The 19,745-nt window shown below is 41.6% G+C and overlaps 1 protein-coding gene across 1 annotated transcript in view; it reads right to left on the bottom strand.

Annotated features, from left to right (window-relative positions):
- Positions 1 to 1,453: 1,453 nt before the first annotated feature.
- The window catches only part of LIPI (lipase I), a 39,769-nt gene continuing 21,477 nt past the window's right edge, over positions 1,454 to 19,745 (bottom strand). The window contains exons 7-10 of the mRNA XM_077807277.1: positions 18,700 to 18,795; positions 16,600 to 16,711; positions 14,662 to 14,835; positions 1,454 to 1,541 (exon numbers count right to left, since the gene is read on the bottom strand). Coding sequence (XP_077663403.1) covers positions 1,454 to 1,541; positions 14,662 to 14,835; positions 16,600 to 16,711; positions 18,700 to 18,795 — 470 coding nt within the window. The remainder of the gene's footprint in view (positions 1,542 to 14,661; positions 14,836 to 16,599; positions 16,712 to 18,699; positions 18,796 to 19,745) is intronic.

Raw genomic sequence — 19,745 nt, 5'->3', positions numbered from 1 at the left:
ATATTTAATCTTTCCTTTACTGACTCCATTCCCTAACCAATTTAGAATGGGTTTCTCCCTATATTTTCATCATATTTTTTTGAAATGTTATAGTTAAGAGAAAACGTGGATTCAGCTAAATCAGATTATATTTGGATTAATTTCATTGAAATTAATTGACATCAGAAATTGAGTTGCAATAAACTGTCATATTTATCAATTTTCTCCTCCTGTGAATTAGTAAGTGCTAAACATAAACACTGCATTAAACCTCCCAAACCACTTAGCATGTGGCTAAAACACAATGTTAAGTACATACTACAAGTAAGTGCTAATTAGGTCCCTTTGGCATTACTGCAATATATTGCCTAATTAAAGATTCTAAATTCACTCTTGGAACATATCTGTTTTCTGATGGTTAGACTCTTCTATTTTGCTTATAGTTATGTTTTAACAGTAATGGAAGTTATGTTTTAAGATCAAGTGAGTAAAAATATTTCATTACTATATTTCTAAATATAATCTAATGTCTTTCAAGCACTCTGCAAAACTGGAGCTACACAATAACAGAAAAGGCAGCAGTTATACATAGGCATTCAGTGAGCATTACAGGCATGGGTACAACAGATTTCTAGACAGACTGCTGTGTATGTGCAGAGTTCTATACCTATTTCATACCACCTAGCAGTAAAATCTGGTAATTGTAGACACCATTCCTAATGCCACACAATTTCTCTAAGTATATTCAAAGCTTCATAGATTCCAAGACTCTGTGATCATCCAGTCTGACTTTCTGTATAACACAAGCCATAAGCAGACATTCCAATTTCTTCAAACCTGCATGCCAATCTCTTGTCCATTCCCATTAATAGACAAACACTTAAAGATTTGTAATAATATTCACCTACAGAAGACACTGGAGATCAGAGAATTGCTTTAAACAGCAAATTTACATATATTTGCACAAATATCAACTATTCTGGTTTCCAAAAATAGAAGCATCACATAAAATAAATACAAATTATTTATTCAGTGACTATAATAGTCCATAATTGCTGTATATTTGGTTTGTATATAATCAGTGTAGCATATTAAATTCAGAGATAATTATGTCTTGATATGAAAAATTATAAAAAATAATTACATTTATATTACATGACAACTAATTTGCCATGATCAGCATAGATAGTTATATTTAATTCAGAGTACTCCTGGAGTATTCTTGCTACTTACAAACAATGGCTAATAGATCATTGTATGTGTTCTGCCATCATACATATGTTTTCAAAATTTGACTGAACTGGTTGCTGAACTTCACTCTACAATACCCAAAGGAAGCAATGAAGATTATCATTCCGACTTCAGAAACTGAGCCTGTTTTGACTCATTTCCCTCCTCACTGCAGGCCTTCATCCTAAGAAAGAATTAAACGTGATATTGTCTACAGAAGAAAGCAAGATAGCAGAGGCTCTCTTTACTTGTCCCTCTCTTGGCATGGAATAGGCTTGAAGGTTGTTTCGATGTTTTCCAGAAGTACAAAATCATATCTGCACATCTGCAGCCTGCATAAATAGACAAGGAGAGAGAACATGCTCTCAGTATAAAATAATTTTCTATTTTTAATTCACATTCAAAAACTGTAGTATATGAATGATTAAGTTGGTGGCATTTACCACGTTTAAGAAAATATGCTCAGGACAAGGGGATAAGTCTTTTTGTCTCTGTTTAGTCCTTGTTCCTTGGGTAATAAGCTGGGTAGTGCTGTAGGGAAGGAGTAAGAATGTCCTGCCAGTCTGACCAATAAAGATAGGCGTTGTCATTCAGCCTGGGGTGGATTTAGTCTTCATTCAAACTATCCTCTTGGAATGACTGGCTCTGGCACAGAATAGCCAATTCCTAGGAAACAATTAGGGTTGAATATTTTGTTGTTCCCCTGCCCACAGAGGTACAAAGATATCTTTCTAGCTGGGGCTGGTTAGCAGATATGTGTGATGTAATCCTTCCTTAACATTCTCCTAAGGAAGGGATGTGGCTGTTATAAGTGAATGGAGCAATGCAAAACCAAGTCATCCCATTTCCTCCTTTTTCTTGTTGCAATGGCTGCCTATTGGAGAAGGTTTTATATAGATGGTGGTGGGTCAATTTGGCACATCAACATTAAGAAGTCAAAATTCTTACAATATTGTAGTACCAGATTCTGCCTTGCCCCAGCATGGGTGTGCAATAGGGTAAGGAGGGCATAAGAACCCTCTCACTATGTGAGACCCACATAAGAGCCATGGAGGAGCACACAGTGCCCCACAAAGGTAGGAAAGAGGCCATGGCCCTGCCCCTCATGCATGAGTAAGCAGAGCTGGATAGAAGGGGCTGGATGTGTGTGGGGTAAGAAACTATCCCACAAAGGAGTGTTACAGCAGCATCTATATACTGGTGCTCCCTTTGGGGCAGCGTGGCTATGTGCTGCCCTCTAATTCACAGCTTTGCCTAAATGGCATAATCAATCCAGTCCCATAGTAGGATGGGTTTTAGGGGATGACATGGAGAAGAGGAAAAAAATGGGAAAAGATGTACAGCCTCTTTGGTTATTTCATTATTTATAAGTGGGGTTTTCAAGTCAGCTATAGCTCCACCCATCTGAGTAAAGGGACAGTGGTTTAACATGTTGTACAGAACAGCGAGCTTGGGCCCTACTCAATAATCCCTAGGGAAGACAAATGAATAGAGTTTATAGATATAGTGGTTCCCCCTGATTTTGCCTAACCTCCTATGAGCTGTGTTCTGCAGAATTTCACCCAGTAGTTTCTACATCAAAGCCATAACTTCTAGTTGAGCTAAAGCATATCTTTTTAATAATGCTTTAATTTTCTGTGGAACAGGAGAGAAGCAATTCCTGCATATTACTGCTGGAGCCTTGAGCATTTATTCATCTAGAGCTCCTCACAAGAGACCTTCAAAGAACTCATGGAACAGCTTCCAGGCCAAGCTGCAACAACAAATCATTATGTACATCTATATCAAGGTTTACTTTGTACACCTCTACCCTGATATAACTTGGTCCTCTGGAGCCAAAAAATCTTACCGCGTTATAGGTGGAACCACGTTATATCAAACTTGCTATGGAGGGCTGGGTAGCAAAGGCTGTGCCTCCCCAAACAGCCTGGCCCCACCCCCAACTGGCCCCTCAGAACCCCCAACCCTCCCTGTCCCCTGACCGCCCCACGAGACCCTCTGCCCCTTATCCAACCCCCAGCCCAGCCCCCTTACACCCCGCTCAGAGCAGCATGTCAGAGCTCCGGGGCTGGAGCACCCATGGAGAAAAATTGGTGGGTGCAGAGCACCCACCAGCAGCTCCCCGACCCAGCTCACCTCTGCTCCAGCTCCGCCTCCTCCCCCAAGTGTGCCGTTGCCATTCTGCTTCTCCCTCTCTCCCTCCAAGGCTTGCCGCAAATCAGCTGTTTGGCATGGCAAGCCTGGGAGGGAGCAGGGAGAAGCAGAGCAGCGGTGCGCTTGGGGGAGGAGGCGGAGCTGAGCTGGTGAGCAGTTGCTTTGCCCCTCCCCCCGTTACTTGCTGCGGACCTCCCCCCCACACACCCCTCCCCGTCCCAGCTCACCACCGCTCCGCCTCCTCCCCTGAACTTGCTGCTGCTCTGCTTCTCCTCCCTCCCAGGCTTGTGCAAGCCTGGGAGTGAGGGGGGAAGAGGGGAAATGCTTTACCACATTATCTCTGAATTTGCATTCTATCGGATCGCATTATATTGGGGTAGATGTGTATATGCCTTGTAATTATATAGTGCTGTAATTTTAATGTACCTGAAGATAGTAGGTACCAGCACAGAGTAGTACAATACTGGACCAAATGCTGAATTAAGAGAAATGTGTGAATATAGGCATTTCTTCCAATGTGACCTGCCATTCCATCAGTGGAATTTTTACCTCCTAAAGATATATTTCTTATCCATGGGAGAGAAAACAGTACACAGACAACACTGCAAGCTTCATTTTGGAGTTTGATCTCTTCACCAGAGAGATCAGGTGAAGAGTCCTGAAAATTGGGTGTGGCCCCAGGGGACACCCAGTTTCATACACCATCTGTGTGGATCAGTCCAGGTGACAACTGTCCCATCTATGATATATCCTGGACTACAACTGTCTGCTATTAGCATAGCACCATAGGTCTCCCCCTGCACCTGTGCCCTTTTCTTAATCTAATCTTTTGCTGTATGAACATTTCAGACCTTTCTGATTATGGCATATTTATGTAATTATAATTATGTCTAACTACATGAAGTGAATGTGTAGTCACTCTAATTAGAGGTATTTTCAGAATTACCATGAGCAATTATGTCATTACAGCAAATAAAGGCATCATAAAATCTGTATTAAAATTATTTTGAAATTTCAGACTCGGACTTTAAGGCCAGAAGGGACCGTTGTGATCTTCTAGTCTGACCTGAACGTTGCAGAACACAGAACCTTGCCCATCCGCTCCTGTAATAGACTCATAAACTCTAGCTGAGTTATTGAAATCCTCAAAGCATGATTTAAAGACCTCAAGTTACAGAGAATCCACCATTTACTCTAGTTTAATCCTGCAAGTGAACCTTGCCCCATGCTGCAGTGGAAGGCAAAATCCCCCCAGGGCCTCTGCCAATCTGACCCAGGGGAAAATTCCTTCCCAAGCCCAAATAGGACAATCAGTTAGACCCTGAGCATGTCAGCAAGACCCACCAGCCAGATAAGTCATTGGGAAAGAAGTCATTGCAGTAACTCAGAGCCCTCTCCATCCAGTGTCCCATCTCTGGCCATGGGACATTTGCTGCAAGCAGTTGCAGATGGGCAACATGCCATTGTAGGCAGTCTTGTCATGCTATCTCCTCCATAAATGTATCAACACCAGTTAAATTTTTGCCCTCCTGCTCCCCTTGGAAGGCTGTTCCAGAACTTTACTGCTCTGGTGGTTAAAATCCTTCATCCAATTTCAAGCCTAAACTTGTTGATGGCCACTTTATATCCATTTGTTCTTCTGTTCACATCGGTGCATAGCTTAAATAACTCCTCTCCCTCCCTGCTATTTATCCATCTATATTTATAGAGAGCAATCATATCTCCTCTCAGTCTTTGTTTGGTTAGGCTAAAAAAGTCACGCTCCTTGAGTCTCCTCCCATAAAGTAGGTTTTCCATTCCTCTGATCATCCTTGTTGCCCTTCTCTGCATCTGTTCCAGTGTAAATTAATATTTCTTAAACATGGGAGACCAGAACTGCACACAGTATTCCAGATGAGGTCTCACCAGTTCCTTGTATAATGGTAATAACTTCCTTACCTCTACTGGACATACTTCACCTGATGCAGCATACGATTGAATTGGCTTTTTTTCATGGCCACATAGCACTGGCAGCTCATAGTCATCCTGTGATAGACCTGGGTGTTTGGGTCATTCTCCTCGTCTGTGGCTTCCAACTGATACACCCCAGCTTATAGTGAAAATTCTTGTTGTTAGTCCCCAATTGCATGACCTTGCACTTTGCACTATTAAATTTCATCCCATTTCTATTACTCTAGTTTTCAATGTCATTCAGATCTTCTATGATATTCCATTCTTCCTCTGTATTGGCAATACCTCCAACTTTGTGCTATTTGCAAATTTTATTAGCACACTCCCAACTTTTGTGCCAAGGTCATGAATGAATAATAAGGTTGATTCCAAGATCAGTCCCTAAGGAATGTCCCTAGTAACCTTCCTCCGGCCTGACAGTTCACCTTTCAATATGACACAGTGTAGTCTCCCCTTTAACCAGTTCCTTATCCACCTTTCAATTCTCATATTAATCCCCATCTTCTCCAATTTAACTAATTTCCCCAGTGTGGAAGTTATTGAAATCCAAGTAAATAAGATCTACTGCATTTTCTTTGTCTTAACTGATTTTTTTTATCCTCTCAAAGAAAGAGCTCAGGTTGGCCTGGCAAGATCTACCTTCTGTAAAACCATGTTGTATTTTATCCCAATTACCTCTATGTCCTTAACTAGTCTCACTTTCAAAATTTGTTCTAAGACCTTGCATACAACTGAGGTCAAACTAACTAGACTGTAGCTTCCTGGATCACTTTTTTTTCCCCCTTTCTTAAAAATAGGTAGTATATTAGCAATTCTCCAATCATAGATATGACCCCCAAGTTTATGGATTAATTAAAAATCTTTGCTATTGGCTTTGCAATATCATGTGCCAGTTGCTTTAATATTCTGGGATATAAATTATCTGGGGTCCTGCAGTTTGGTTCCATTGAGCTGTTTGAGTTTGACTTCCACCTTTTGATGTGGTAATTTCTACTTCCATACCCTCATTTCCATTAGCCACTCTGCTAAACTTCTGAATACCCTTATTAAAAACTGAGGCAAAATACTTGTTTAGGTGTTGGGCCATTCCTAGATTATCTTTAATCTCCATCCATCCTCAGTGCTTAGCAGTACCACTTCTTTCCTTGTTTTCTTTTTATTTATATGGCTAATGAACCTTTTACTGTTAGTTTTAATTTCCTATGCAAGGTCCAGCTCTGCTTGGCTTTTGACAGGTCTCACTTTTACCCTACACTTAGTGAGCTCCAAAAGATAGCTTTCCTTGCTAATCCATCCGATGCTCCATTTCTTGTAGGCTTTCTGCTTTTTCTAAATAACCAGTCTGAGATGCTTGCTTATCTGGTTTGGTCTTCAACCCTTCCCTATGAATATTTTTCCCTTCCTTGGGATGTAGGCTTCAGATATGTTCAGTCACAGTTGCAGAAATTAATTCCAAGCATCCTTCATATTCAGATCCTTGGTTTCTTCAGTCTAGTCCACTTCCCTAACTAATTCCCTTATTTTTAAAAAAAGTTTGCCCTTTTGAAATCCAAGGACCCTCATTTCAGACCTATTTTTCTTTATCCTTCTATTTAGTTTAAATGGAATTAGCTCATGATCTCTCAAACTAACGTTCTCCTCTATAACCAGTTATTCAATGAGGTCTGGCTACTTACCAATCCTAAATCTAAAATGGCATCACCTCTTTTTGGTTCAGTGACTATTTGGTGAAGAAAGCTATCAGCTATCACATCCAGGCATACATGGGCCCTACCATTATTAGTAGAACTTATCCTCCAATCTATATCTGGGAAATTAAAGTCTCCCATAATCACACAATTCCCAGTAGTATTTATTTCATTAAAAATATTAGAGGTCTCTATCCATACCCAAATTGTATTCTGGGGGGCTGTAGCATACCCCAAGCACTATCCCAGTGGGACCTCTTTCTTCCCCAATGTGATTTTGACCCAAAGAGACTGCATTTTATCCATTACATCACTTCTAATTTCTTTAGTCTACCTCATCATTAATATATAATGCTACTCCATCACCTTTACCTTTATTTCTGTCTTTCCTGACCTGCACATACCCTTCAATATCTGTGTTCCAGTCAAGACAACAATTCCATCATGTTTCTGTTATCTCTATAATACCTAGTTTCACATCCTGCACCAGTATTTCTAGTTCCTTCATTTTGTTACTCAGATACCTTGCATTGGTATACAAACATCTTAGTAGTTTCTGCTTGGTTTCACCCAGCTTCCTTGTCTGATTAGGTACAATAATTCTACTGCCAGTAATACCAATGACACTATCTTTCCTCTTGATGTCCATTCTCTTACCATCTGTCATTCCTTTCTCCATTGCTCTATCCTCTTACTTGATTTTTCCTCCTACTTAATATTAGAATCAGGCATTGAGATTACATGAATATCTCCTAACCATCTTCCCCAAATTCCTAGTTTAAAGCTCTTTGAATCATTTGTGCCAGCCTCCATCCCAGAATTCTATTTCCATCCCTACTCAGGTGGAATCCATCCCATGAGAACAGTCCTCTGTTTGTGAATGCCTCCCAGTGGTTGAACATCCCAAAGTGCTCCTTATAGCACCACTGCCTGCATCATCTGTTGATCATCATAATCTTGTCTCACCTCAGTTCTTCTCTTCTAGGGACAAGCAGAATTCCACTGACAATTATCTGAACCTTCATTTATTTAAGCATCTTCCCCAACCTGGCACAGTCTCCCTTGATGCGTTCCAGCAAGAAGCTAGCAGTATCATTTTATCCTTCATAGGTGAACATCAGTGGATTCTTTCCTGCTCCCAATAGGATCCTCTCCAGCCTCAGGCCCACATGCTGTACCTTAACTCCTGGCAGACAGTACACTCTTCTGTTCTCTGGATCAGCTCTGGTGACAGGCCTGTCCATTTTTGGAAGACAGTCCACAATCACATAGACCTGCTTCTTTCTTGTGATGGTGCAGTGCACCAGCCTTCCTCTTTCTGTCTTTTGTTCTTACTTGCAATCTTATGCGAGTCATTCTCTATCCTTCTGGGTCTCCAAACTGGCTATCTCCACTGTTTCTTCCCCTCTTCCTGTATGACTAGCCCCTCTTCTCTTCTTCCTTACCCTCCTACCTTCTGTTACTGCCTGCTGCACCCCTTCATTTCCCAATTCAGCAAACCTGTTCCTCTGCTCTATTTCACCTTCAGTAGCAGGTGTTCTCCTCTGCCTGGTTCTGATAGTCACATGCTTCCACTGACCACTTTCCTCATCCAGCAGTCTATCCCAACAGTTCTCCAGTCCATCTTACATCTATAAGTCTTGAGTTTTCCCTTCAGCCTTCTCTCGCCTTCCCTCTATCATGTGCTCAAATCACCTTCAAAGCTCAACCATAGTTTCTACCTGCATCTCCAAACCTCGACTCTTCTCTTCCGTCAACCCTATCAGGCAGCACTTCATACAAAGCACCTTTCAGGTGCTCACTCCAGGATAATGTACATCTCACAGGCTCCACATCCAGTCATTTTAATTGTCTCTTCCATTCCTTAGGTCACTACCACTGCTGCCTCTGTCACTGTGATAGCCATCACACCTAAGCCCCTGACAAGGAGAAAAAACACTCCACAAATTAAAACAACAACCACACTCACTCCCACAAACTCTCACCCAAACTCCCCTGTTTTCAGCTCTGTTTGCTGGCTATTGTGCTGCAGCTTCTGCACCGCTGACTGATTGCCTTAATAAGCCCAATAATCAGTGCTCCCCTGTGGGCTAAGGCTCTGCTTCTCTTACAGCACACTGCCTCCTGTCAGTCTCTGCAAACAGCAAACAAACCAGCAAGCAAACAAGCTCTCAAGAACTCACTCATGGCTTCTAAGGAACAGGGACTTGCTTCCCTTCCCTTCCAACAGTTCTCCCCTCAAACTCCTCTGTTTTCAACTCTGATTGCTGGTTCCTGTGTCCCCAGCTGGCTGCTTGGCTGCTATTATAGCCCACCTAATCACGGCTCTACTGTGATCCAAGACTCTGCTTCTCTCACAGCACGCTGTCCCCTACCAGCCTCTGCAACCTGAAAACAGAAAAGAAATCGGCGAAGAAGCCGCAAGCTATCTCTGAAGAACTCATTCACCCATTGTCCCTAAGGAACAGGGGCTTGCCTCCCTTCTCCTTCAACAGAGCTCAATTCAGACTCTCTCGTTTTCAGCTGTTTGCTGGCTCCTGTACTGCTCCTCCATTTGGTTTGTTTTTTTGTTTTGTTTACGTTGTACTTAAAAACACAACATATTTTTGGAGGGTGGGGAAGGAGATGATATAATTCTTTCACTGCTAAGCTATATGCATCTGAAAACAGGACAGTATTGAATCCTAACATTAAAATAATAGACCATGTGCAACTCATAGTAAAATTAATGGGAGTTCCAAGCATGAACAAGAACATAAAAATGGCCATTCTGGGTCAGACCAATCACCCATTTAGCTAGTATGCCTGTCTTCCAATAGTGGCCAGTTCAGGGACCAGAATGAATGGGAATGAAAGGAATGGGCAATTTGTCCAATGATCCCTCTCCTGTAGTCCAGCCCCAGCTTCTGGCAGTCCACAAATAAGAACACAAGGCAAGACTGAGATTGGGCAGTCTATTTATGGCCTGCCTACTCTACCAGATTAAGCAATAATTTAAAAAAAAACTTGGATGCTGATAAACCTTATGAAATGGTTCTCATTTTATGATTGTTGGATAGAAAAGTATTTACAACATTAATTTAGGTCTTAGAGTCTCTCTCACTGTAAATGCTTTTAAGTAAAATCATTCTAGCTCAGGGGTGGGCAAACTACGGCCCGCGGGCCGGATCCGGCCCCTCGGGTCTTTGGATCCGGCCTGCTGGATTGCCATCCCCGTAGCGCCGCGGGCACCGCACTGTGCCGGGAAGCGGCCAGCACCTCGTTCCTGCAGCCCAGGGCGCAGGGGAGGCAGAAGGCTCTGCGGGCTGCTCTTTCCTGTGGGTACCTCCCCCGAAGTTCCCATTGGCCAGGAACGGGGAACCACGGCCAATGGGAGCTTCGCGGGTGGTACCCACAGGCAAGAGCAGCCCACGGAGCCCTCTGCCTCCCCTCCCCCCAGGGGCCGCAGGGACGTGGTACTGGCCGCTTCCTGGAGTAGCGTGGGGCCGGGGCCAGGGCAGGCAGGAAGGGAGCCTGCTCTGGCCCTGGTGCATGCCGCTGCAACCCTGGAGCTGCTCCAGGTAAGCGGCGCCGGACTGGAGCCCGCACCCCGAACCCTTCCATCACCCCAACCCCCTGCTGCACCCCACATCCTTCCTGCACCCCAACCCCCTGCTGCACCCCTCCTGTACCCCAACCCCCTGCGCTGAGCCCCCTGCCGTACCGCACCCCTCCTGCTCCCAAACCCCCTTCCCTGAGCCCCCTCAAACACCCCACACCCCTCCTCTGCCCCAACCCCTTGCCCGGAACCCCTTCCTGCACCCCACACTCCCTCCCGCAACCCAACCCCCTGCCCCAGCCCTACGTTCATGGCCCTGCAAGCAATTTCCCCACCCAGATGTGGCCCTTGGGCCAAAAAGTTTGCCCACCCCTATTCTAGCTCTACTGAGAGTAGAGTCCCTACATACGTCATCATACTAATTAGGGCTGGTGTCAAGGTTCCTCCCCCACTCTGAACTCTAGGGTACAGATGTGGGGACCTGCATGAAAAACCTCCTAAGCTTATCTTTACTAGCTTAGGTCAAAAACTTCCCCAAGGTACAAAATATTCCCCCCGTTGTCCTTGGACTGGCCGCTACCACCACCAAACTAATACTGGTTACTGGGGAAGAGCTGTTTGGACGCGTCCTTCCCCCCAAAATACTTCCCAAAACCCCTGCACCCCACTTCCTGGACAAGGTTTGGTAAAAAGCCTCACCAATTTGCCTAGGTGACTACAGACCCAGACCCTTGGATCTTAAGAACAATGAACAATCCTCCCAACACTTGCACCCCCCCTTTCCTGGGAAATGTTGGATAAAAAGCCTCACCAATTTGCATAGGTGACCACAGACCCAAACCCTTGGATCTGAGAACAATGAAAAAGCATTCAGTTTTCTTACAAGAAGACTTTTAATAAAAATAGAAGTAAATAGAAATAAAGAAATCCCCCCTGTAAAATCAGGATGGTAGATATCTTACAGGGTAATTAGATTCAAAAACATAGAGAGCCCCTCTAGGCAAAACCTTAAGTTACAAAAAAGATACACAGACAGAAATAGTTATTCTATTCAGCACAATTCTTTTCTCAGCCATTTAAAGAAATCATAATCTAACACATACCTAGCTAGATTACTTACTAAAAGTTCTAAGACTCCATTCCTGGTCTATCCCCGGCCAAGACGACTACAGACAGACACAGACCCTTTGTTTCTCTCCCTCCTCCCAGCTTTTGAAAGTATCTTGTCTCCTCATTGGTCATTTTGGTCAGGTGCCAGCGAGGTTACCTTTAGCTTCTTAACCCTTTACAGGTGAGAGGAGCTTTCCCCTGGCCAGGAGGGATTTCAAAGGGGTTTACCCTTCCCTTTATATTTATGACAGCTGGTCTACACAGTTTTTGTACGGATTTAATTATTTCAGTTAGGTGGTTTTTTTACCAAAATAGTTCTATCAGTACAATCTCATGTGTGGATACAGTTAGTTATGCTGCTATAAGGGTGCCTCATACCTGTATAGTTTATCCCCTAAATTTATGGGAGTACGCTGTACCAGTATAAGCACCTTTCTACCAATAAAATTATGTCCACTTTAGAGAGTTGTACACCTTTAGCTATACTGGTTTCAAACAGGTATAGCTGAAGTGGTACAAAAGCTTTGTAGACAGTTCTTTAGAAACAGAGCCACTGGAAATCCATAAAGAAAATAAGAATTATTTTACCCATCCCCTCTCTCTCCTCCTCCTCAAAATCTCACTAAATGAAATCTTAATTGGAAATTTCATGGGACAGCCAGCACCTCAAAACATTTTTTCTTGTCTATTTCTTTGCTTACATGCTTCACATTTTGTCTTGCTATCTGTGCACAGGAAATGACTCTCATCTTCAATACCTATTATTCTTTTTATATGGTGCAAGATATTGTTTGACATATTTTATTTCCCCGAAGCTGCTGATGAAATAGAAAGTTGCGTTATTTGATATAGTCGTGGTACTAGTTTGTTGCAGGAGGCAGCATAGTTTAGTACTGAAAAAATTGTCTAGGAGTCGGAATTCTGAGTTCTAGGGTAAAATTTTCGAAAGTGCTTAGATGACTTAGGAGCCTAAGGGCTTGTCTACATTGCAAATTACTGAGTGGCAAGGCAAGGTATCAATCTATATTGCACCATTTTGCTGCATAGTAACATTCCATGTGGCCCCTGCTACAGTGCATTAAAAATCCCAGATTACATCTCATTTCTCAGTATACACTGTCCCTAGAAGAGCAGCGAGGGTATTCTGCTTTGGGTGGCTGGAGAGCTTTGGTGCACCCAGAGGCAGCAAGCCCACTGACATACTCTTTTAAGGAGTGCAGCTTACAACTCCTCACACAGGCAGTCAGCTCTACTGGGGATAAAGAGTGGCTTGGCCCTCTGTGCATACCATGCATCTGCAGAATACTAGCAATTCTGGTCCCCACTAGAGCCTCCATATGCTGTTGTGATACCATACCAGGCTCCAAAAGCCCCAGAGCCAGCCATGGGAGAATTCCCCCAGCACGCTAATTGGGTTACGCTGCCATAAACTGCCCCACAAGATCCACTCTGTGGGCATGCTAGGGGCTGGAGAAGGGCCATAGTGCTGTGTCTTAGAGTGGTTCAGGACAGCCAGCGCTACCCGCAGGCAGCATAGGTATGCTGTTACACCCAGGGTTCAGCCCTCAGAGCAGCACGGAATTGGGAGGGTACAAAGGGGGCTTAAAGCTATCTTTGTCCCTACTTTTCGTGGGCTGCAAGGTTTGTTTTGTGCCTATAAGGGTATGTCTACGCTGCAATTAGACAACCATGCTGGCCCAGACCAGCTACTAGGGCTCATGGGACTCAAGCCAAGGTGTTGTTTAATTGCGGTGTATATGTATGGGGTTGGGATGCAGCCCAAGCTTTGGAATCCTCCCACCTCCCAGGGTCCTAGAGCTTGGGCACACCACAATTAAACAGCCCCTTAGCCTGAGCTCCACGAGCCCAAATCAACTGGCACAGGCCAACCACAGATGTCTAATTGCAGTGTAGACATACCCTGTGAGGCACAGAACAAAAACAGCACAGCGTAATTTGCCATGGGATTCCAAGTAAATTAGCAAGGTTCTGACTTCTTAGCTGTATGTTATTTAGGACTGTTATTAATTCATAATAGTCTACTTTTGTCAGTGACTCATAATTCCAATGGTATATATTTTCCATTCAGTACTCATTCTGTTAGAGTCAGAACTCATATTAGATTTTGTTTGAAATTCTGCCTTTGCTGCACTTGGCATTTGTGTGCAGAATACATTAAAATGCAAAAATATTGCTACATTAAATGCAGGATAAATTGTGAAGTAAAATTCTCCTACCAACATTGTAGTGAATGGTTTGTTCTCACAAGACGGAAAGGCAAAGTTTAAATGTTATGGTGTCTGTACAGTTATCTGTGGAGCTTTTAAGAATGGCTACTGGGATACTGTCAACTTTATGAACTGATTAATACATTAATAGTTAAAGGAGCTTAGGAAATGACATTTAAGCATTAAAACTGAAATCATACATACTTATCAGTGTCAGTAAGCATAGCATACATGTTTTGCTCTTGTACTGTAGAATCCTAACAGGGGCAAACCCTATTTGCTTACTCACACATGGAGATACATTGAAATCAACAGGTTTGTTCTGTACATGCATGTGAGAAAATCTATATACAGAACTGCTGAGGATAGAAAAATGCTGAAATAATGTTTTAAAATGTCTGTTACAGAAAAGGGTTGAATCTTGCAAACTTTAGAAATGCAGGTCATACTCACTCACAGGAGTGGTCCCTCTGAACTAATTGTGACTGCTTGCATAAGGATGGCAGTATCCTGCCAAAGTAAGCAGCATGTACACAGAACTTGCATATACAATGGATGTATGCTTAACACATGGAGTGTGTACTTAATATTTATGCACAAATCAACTGTTTCACAGGATGAATTATGTCTTAGACAAGGATATAATTTGTTGTGACAACAATATGCTTGTATTTAGGACTATGCATTATACACAAATTTCCACAAGCAGCACAATAAATATTTTTCCAGAAACACCTCAAACAATCTAATCTTCAAGTATCCTTTTTATTAACCATCCACTTACCTTGCTGGATTTGTAATAGATCTTAGCCTCATTCGGAGAATCCTGAGCTTATATTTTGGGCCAATTAGAGTCCTTGTAGAATAAGTCAAGGAAATTCTTGATATTTTGTCAAAATCCTCATAAAATCCAACAAAGATACTGGCTTGTCTATACTGCTGAAATGTAGTAGCTTCACTAGAGAGAAAGTATAATACATTGTTGTCTGAGTCAGATTCACTGTTATTAAAAAAGTAATCTTGGTAAGATGTCTTGACTTGTGGTTAAGTTCAGAACTGGGAGTCTGGAGATCTGAATCCAGATTCCCTGGTACATGTATCTACTTTACACCACATTACATGTGTAAACTGGCTCTTACCCTGCTGTAACTGACCAGGGACCACCACCCCAGTGTAAAGGAGGATTCTCCTGTGGGACAGAGCTAGCATAGGGATCAGAAAAAGAGGTATGGCCAGAGGAGATATGACCGAGATGTCACTGTCCCATGCTGATCCCTGGCTGAGTTATCAGTGAGTCAGTTTTCATTGGTGTACATTAGAGCATCCCTTAGGCTGCTTTAACCTAGTCCATGGTCATCAACCCTGCACAGAGGTGCAATAGGATCTTTAAACCACCTTTTAATATGCACACACCCTTAATACTCTATGCACTGTACAGAGCAGCCAAAGCCAGAATCTGGCCCCTAGATTTTATTCTGCCTCTGCTAAAGACTTCTGCAAGACATTTGGCAACTCTTTTAGGGACTAAATTTCAAAACCAGGTATGTGCAATTACACTTTCAATAAAACATATCCCATGGTGTACCTACTATGTATAGACAACTTCTACAGATGAGCATACAAACTGTAAAATTACATACACAAAATGGCTAATTACATGTCTCACTTGCCATTAGGTGTACAATTATAAATTTATGTATGTTATCATGGCAATTGTGCACACAAATTAGGTACATATTAGTACATTTTTGTGTATGCTCTGTGATTCTGAACAGCAGGATCATAATTTCTGTGCTTCTGTTTCCTCCCCTTCAAAATGGAGAATATAATAATTATTTACCTACCTTGAGAGATTAAAGTAATTAATGTTTATAAAGTTCATTGCAATTTTTGGATGAGAAAACACTATATAAGTGTCAGACATAAGATATGTAAATATAAGTCACTTATATAGGACATAATTCTGAGCTCACACTAGCTTTTCCACTGAATGCATCCGATGAAGTGAGCTGTAGCTCACGAAAGCTTATGCTCAAATAAATTTGTTAGTCTCTAAGGTGCCACAAGTACTCCTTTTCTTTTTACTAGTTTTATGAGTGTCACTCCACTGACTTCAACAACGTTACTCCCAGTTTACACCTATGTAGATAGCAGGAGAAAAAAGCCTATATACACATATTACATGAAAATGTCTTCAGGTTCTAACAAATCTATGAAAGCCAAGACAAATCTGAGCTGCTGATGCCTTAATTCAGCACTGTTGTTGCATGTATAATGGTAAATACTCTTTAAGAACATTTTTTACTTTCAATAATAAACAGCTTGCTATTGAACTGACTGCTACAAACAGTTTACTCAGTAACTTTTTAATGTAACTGGTAAGCAGTCACTGCCTCAATGTGTTAATTCACTATTCTGGGATTATTTTGACTCTATATGATAGTGGCATCCATTTTTATTTTAGATCTGTCAGTGAAAGGGACCATGATAAGTTTCTAGACATAGTATGGCTTTTCATTTTTATCTGAAAACAGAACAAACCTCAAATGATCCTCTACTACATAAGACTGTCCTATATTTACCCAACTCAGCACTTGCATTAACAGAACTTTTAATGGTTTTCTTCTTCTTTTTTAAATCTATCCCAGTAGATTCTGCTGCAAGGTAAGACAACTTTAGATAAATAAAAGATACAAAACCTGTTGAGTAAAATATGACTTACCTATTCATTTTTGATTCTGTTGTGTTTCCAGCATTGTCTGTTATTTTAATTCTAATGAAACCTCTCCTAATGCTTTTGTTCCAAGTAATAAAATCCACAAAGTAGTAATACACTGCAAAATAGAAACAGAAAATAATAAGATTCAAAGATTGAACTTAACATCATGAATATAATTCCCTGTTCTCTCCCTATTAAATTGGGTGAGTCATTAGATGAGGATGATGACTCATTATCTCTCTCTGGGTTACTAGTTCAAATCAGAGCTAGAGGCTATTAATTAAAGTAGTTTCCATATGATGGCTATTCGGAGTTATGTGAATAGAGCCAGTGGCTTCCCCCAGTTCTTAGAAGGAAATGGTCCTGTCACTGGACTGGTCACCTCCTAAGCACCCCCTCGGGCCCAAAGGTTGTTTTCCATCTCTGTTTCTCTTTCCCCTCTTCTGAACCCCTTATGAACTTTACCCAGTCTTTTTTGTGGCTAATCCCACTCTCCCTTTGGGGCCTGTTTACTAACAAAAACAGTCCAACAACAGTCTTCAGAACCCCACGAATAAAACCATTCACCACTACCCAAAAGTTCATACTCTGTTCTGGCTCTTTTACCATATTTGGAGCTCTTCCTCTATCTCAGTCTGTTTCCTCATCAGTCTGCCACTTGCAGTCTTTCCTACTAGGAGCTCAGCCTTCTAGCTTTGACTTCCTTCTCCTGCCAGCGTCTCTGCTGCAAGCGTCTGAGGGAGGTGGCAGCATATATACTGCTGTCCTACTGAGAGCTCCTCTGGGTCTGTGGTGAGACAGGGGCGCTCTGCCCCACTCTATACCACAGGGCTCCTGATTCCAGACCCTTAGTGTCCTGGGTTTTCCCCATCCAACTACTAACATCCTGGGACTCCTTCCTCTCTCTTCTGGCTTTGACCACAACCTGCTCCTTTTCTAGTTCCAGTGTCCCTGCAACAGGGTTTTCTGGCCTCCTCTAGGCCTAAAGGGCCAGGATACCTCATTACAGATGCACATCACAGAACAACCAGCACTACTAGTATTAAGAGTTTGATCCTGTATTCCATTGCTCAGCCAAAACTCTATTCACTTCAGTGGGAGCTCTGCCTGACAAAGGAATGAGAGGTCAGACTCTAACTGCCATCTTTGTTGGCAGCCTCCAGAGAGAGTGAATGAGAATGTTGTAAAGCAACCATGTCACCTCTGGAAGTAAAACTTCCAGAAAATAGTTGAGGTATATTGCCAGAATGTTGGAGGAAATTGGACTGCATTGTTGCTGCCAATGCAGTACCTGTTGTGTGGATAATCAGAGGAAAAGAAACTATTTGGGGCTGTTATACTTTTTTTAAGCACTAAATTCAATTAAAACTGTTTTGTTTATTTTGTTTTTTTAATATTCTTTGCTCAAAAAACAAGTCTCACTTTCATATAAATGTTTTAAGTTTGTTTTCCCTATGTGTGTCTTAGGTTTTTAGTTTGATTGATCTCTTTTGTTTATTTCGTAGTCTCTCTTGGTTATTTGTTTCCTCAGTAACCCGTTTCCTTTTCAAATTCCTAGGGATTACCATAGGCTTCACTCAGTAATTACTCTGCTCTCCTGACTGATTTATTGGTCTAATTTCTCTGTTGGTTCTTGCTTATTAGTACTTTACTGTGCCCAGTTATGTCAGGGCTTCTTGTTCCGCTACATGTGTTTTGCTTATTACTATATATGTACAGTACAGCCATGTTTCCTTCCTTTCCCACCCAAGCAAGTTCTATCACCCAGCCTCTCCTCTCTAACTAACTAGCCTAGCTCTCTGGCTCCCTTTTCCCTCCTGACAGTCCATCTTTCCCCATTATCCAGTGCAGCCGCATTTCTTTCTCTTTCCTGTTCAGCTCACTCATTGTTTTCTATTCTGGCCAGATCATCCCTCTCCTTTCCCCATTCTATATACTGACACTTAACTGATGGTTTAGATTCTTTTTATTATAGTATTTTACAAGTCATATAGTAACAATGTTCAAAAATTTAATCAAGAACATGTCATCTTTTCTGGATCAGTTAATAATCAATGACAAGTTTGGTAAGTGTAAAAAAGTAATGCATGGTCAGTCACTTACTGCAGAACGGTTCTTGGCCTGAGGTATCAAAATAAGCCTTTGTCTCGAGAGGGTCTTTTTGGATTAAATATTTTTTCCATTTATCAGCAAAATAACCTGAAATACAAATTTTATAAATTCAACATTACATTATTAAGCAAAATAGCAACAAATACAAAAGAGAAAATTACTGAAGGTTATACATTTTATCTTAATTTTTCAGTGCATTAACTGGGAAAGAAAACTGGTTTGGAAAACATAGAAATCATCCAACCAGTCCAACAGATAATATATGTCCTTTCAGTCTTCGGTAGGCCACTTAACATACTTCTCCTGCTATACTAAGATCATAAGAATTGTCATTCTGGATTAAAGCAGGGGACCATCTTGCTAGTATCTTATTCCAAAAGTGGCCATTACCAACTACTTCAGAGGAAGATGTAAGAAACCTCCTACTGAACAACTAAGGAAAAGTTCCATAGGTAAAGTTTCTTCCTATTCTTCCCATAAATGATCAATTAGCTTATCACTGAATTATGAGGGTTGATATGCTTCCTAAGAATGTTGGGGTTTTTATCCTGTGTAATGTATTTGTGGATATTTTATTTTATAAATGTTTAATCCACTCTGAATCCTACTAAACTCTTGGACTCAATGTAAAAAGTATTTCCATTTTACCCATTTTTTAATTTTTTGCCAGTTAGTCTCATTGATTGTCTCCTTATTCTTGTGCTATGAAAGAGGGTACATGAGCATTCCTGATTTAACTTCTTTACCATTCATTATTTTGCATATTTCCATCATGCCCCTCTTATTCATCTCCTCTCTAAATGAAACTGTCCCAATCTTTTCAATCTCTCCCTAACCTTAAATTTCTACATGATTCTAATTATTTTTGTTGCCTGCCTCTGTTTTGGACTAGAAAGTCCAGTGAAGACAGTTTATATGGATTTAACCCCTGCAATGAATTTAGAGGCCTTTAAAAAAGCAGTCATAGCATTAAAACTTTAGATTATTTTTAGATGCTAGGTAGTTCTGCAAGCAACCCTCTTCCACAGATCCTAGCT

Source organism: Eretmochelys imbricata, chromosome 1, assembly GCF_965152235.1.
Source record: "Eretmochelys imbricata isolate rEreImb1 chromosome 1, rEreImb1.hap1, whole genome shotgun sequence".
Taxonomy (NCBI): Eukaryota; Metazoa; Chordata; order Testudines; family Cheloniidae; genus Eretmochelys; species Eretmochelys imbricata.
This window is presented reverse-complemented; position numbering and strand designations above follow the sequence as displayed.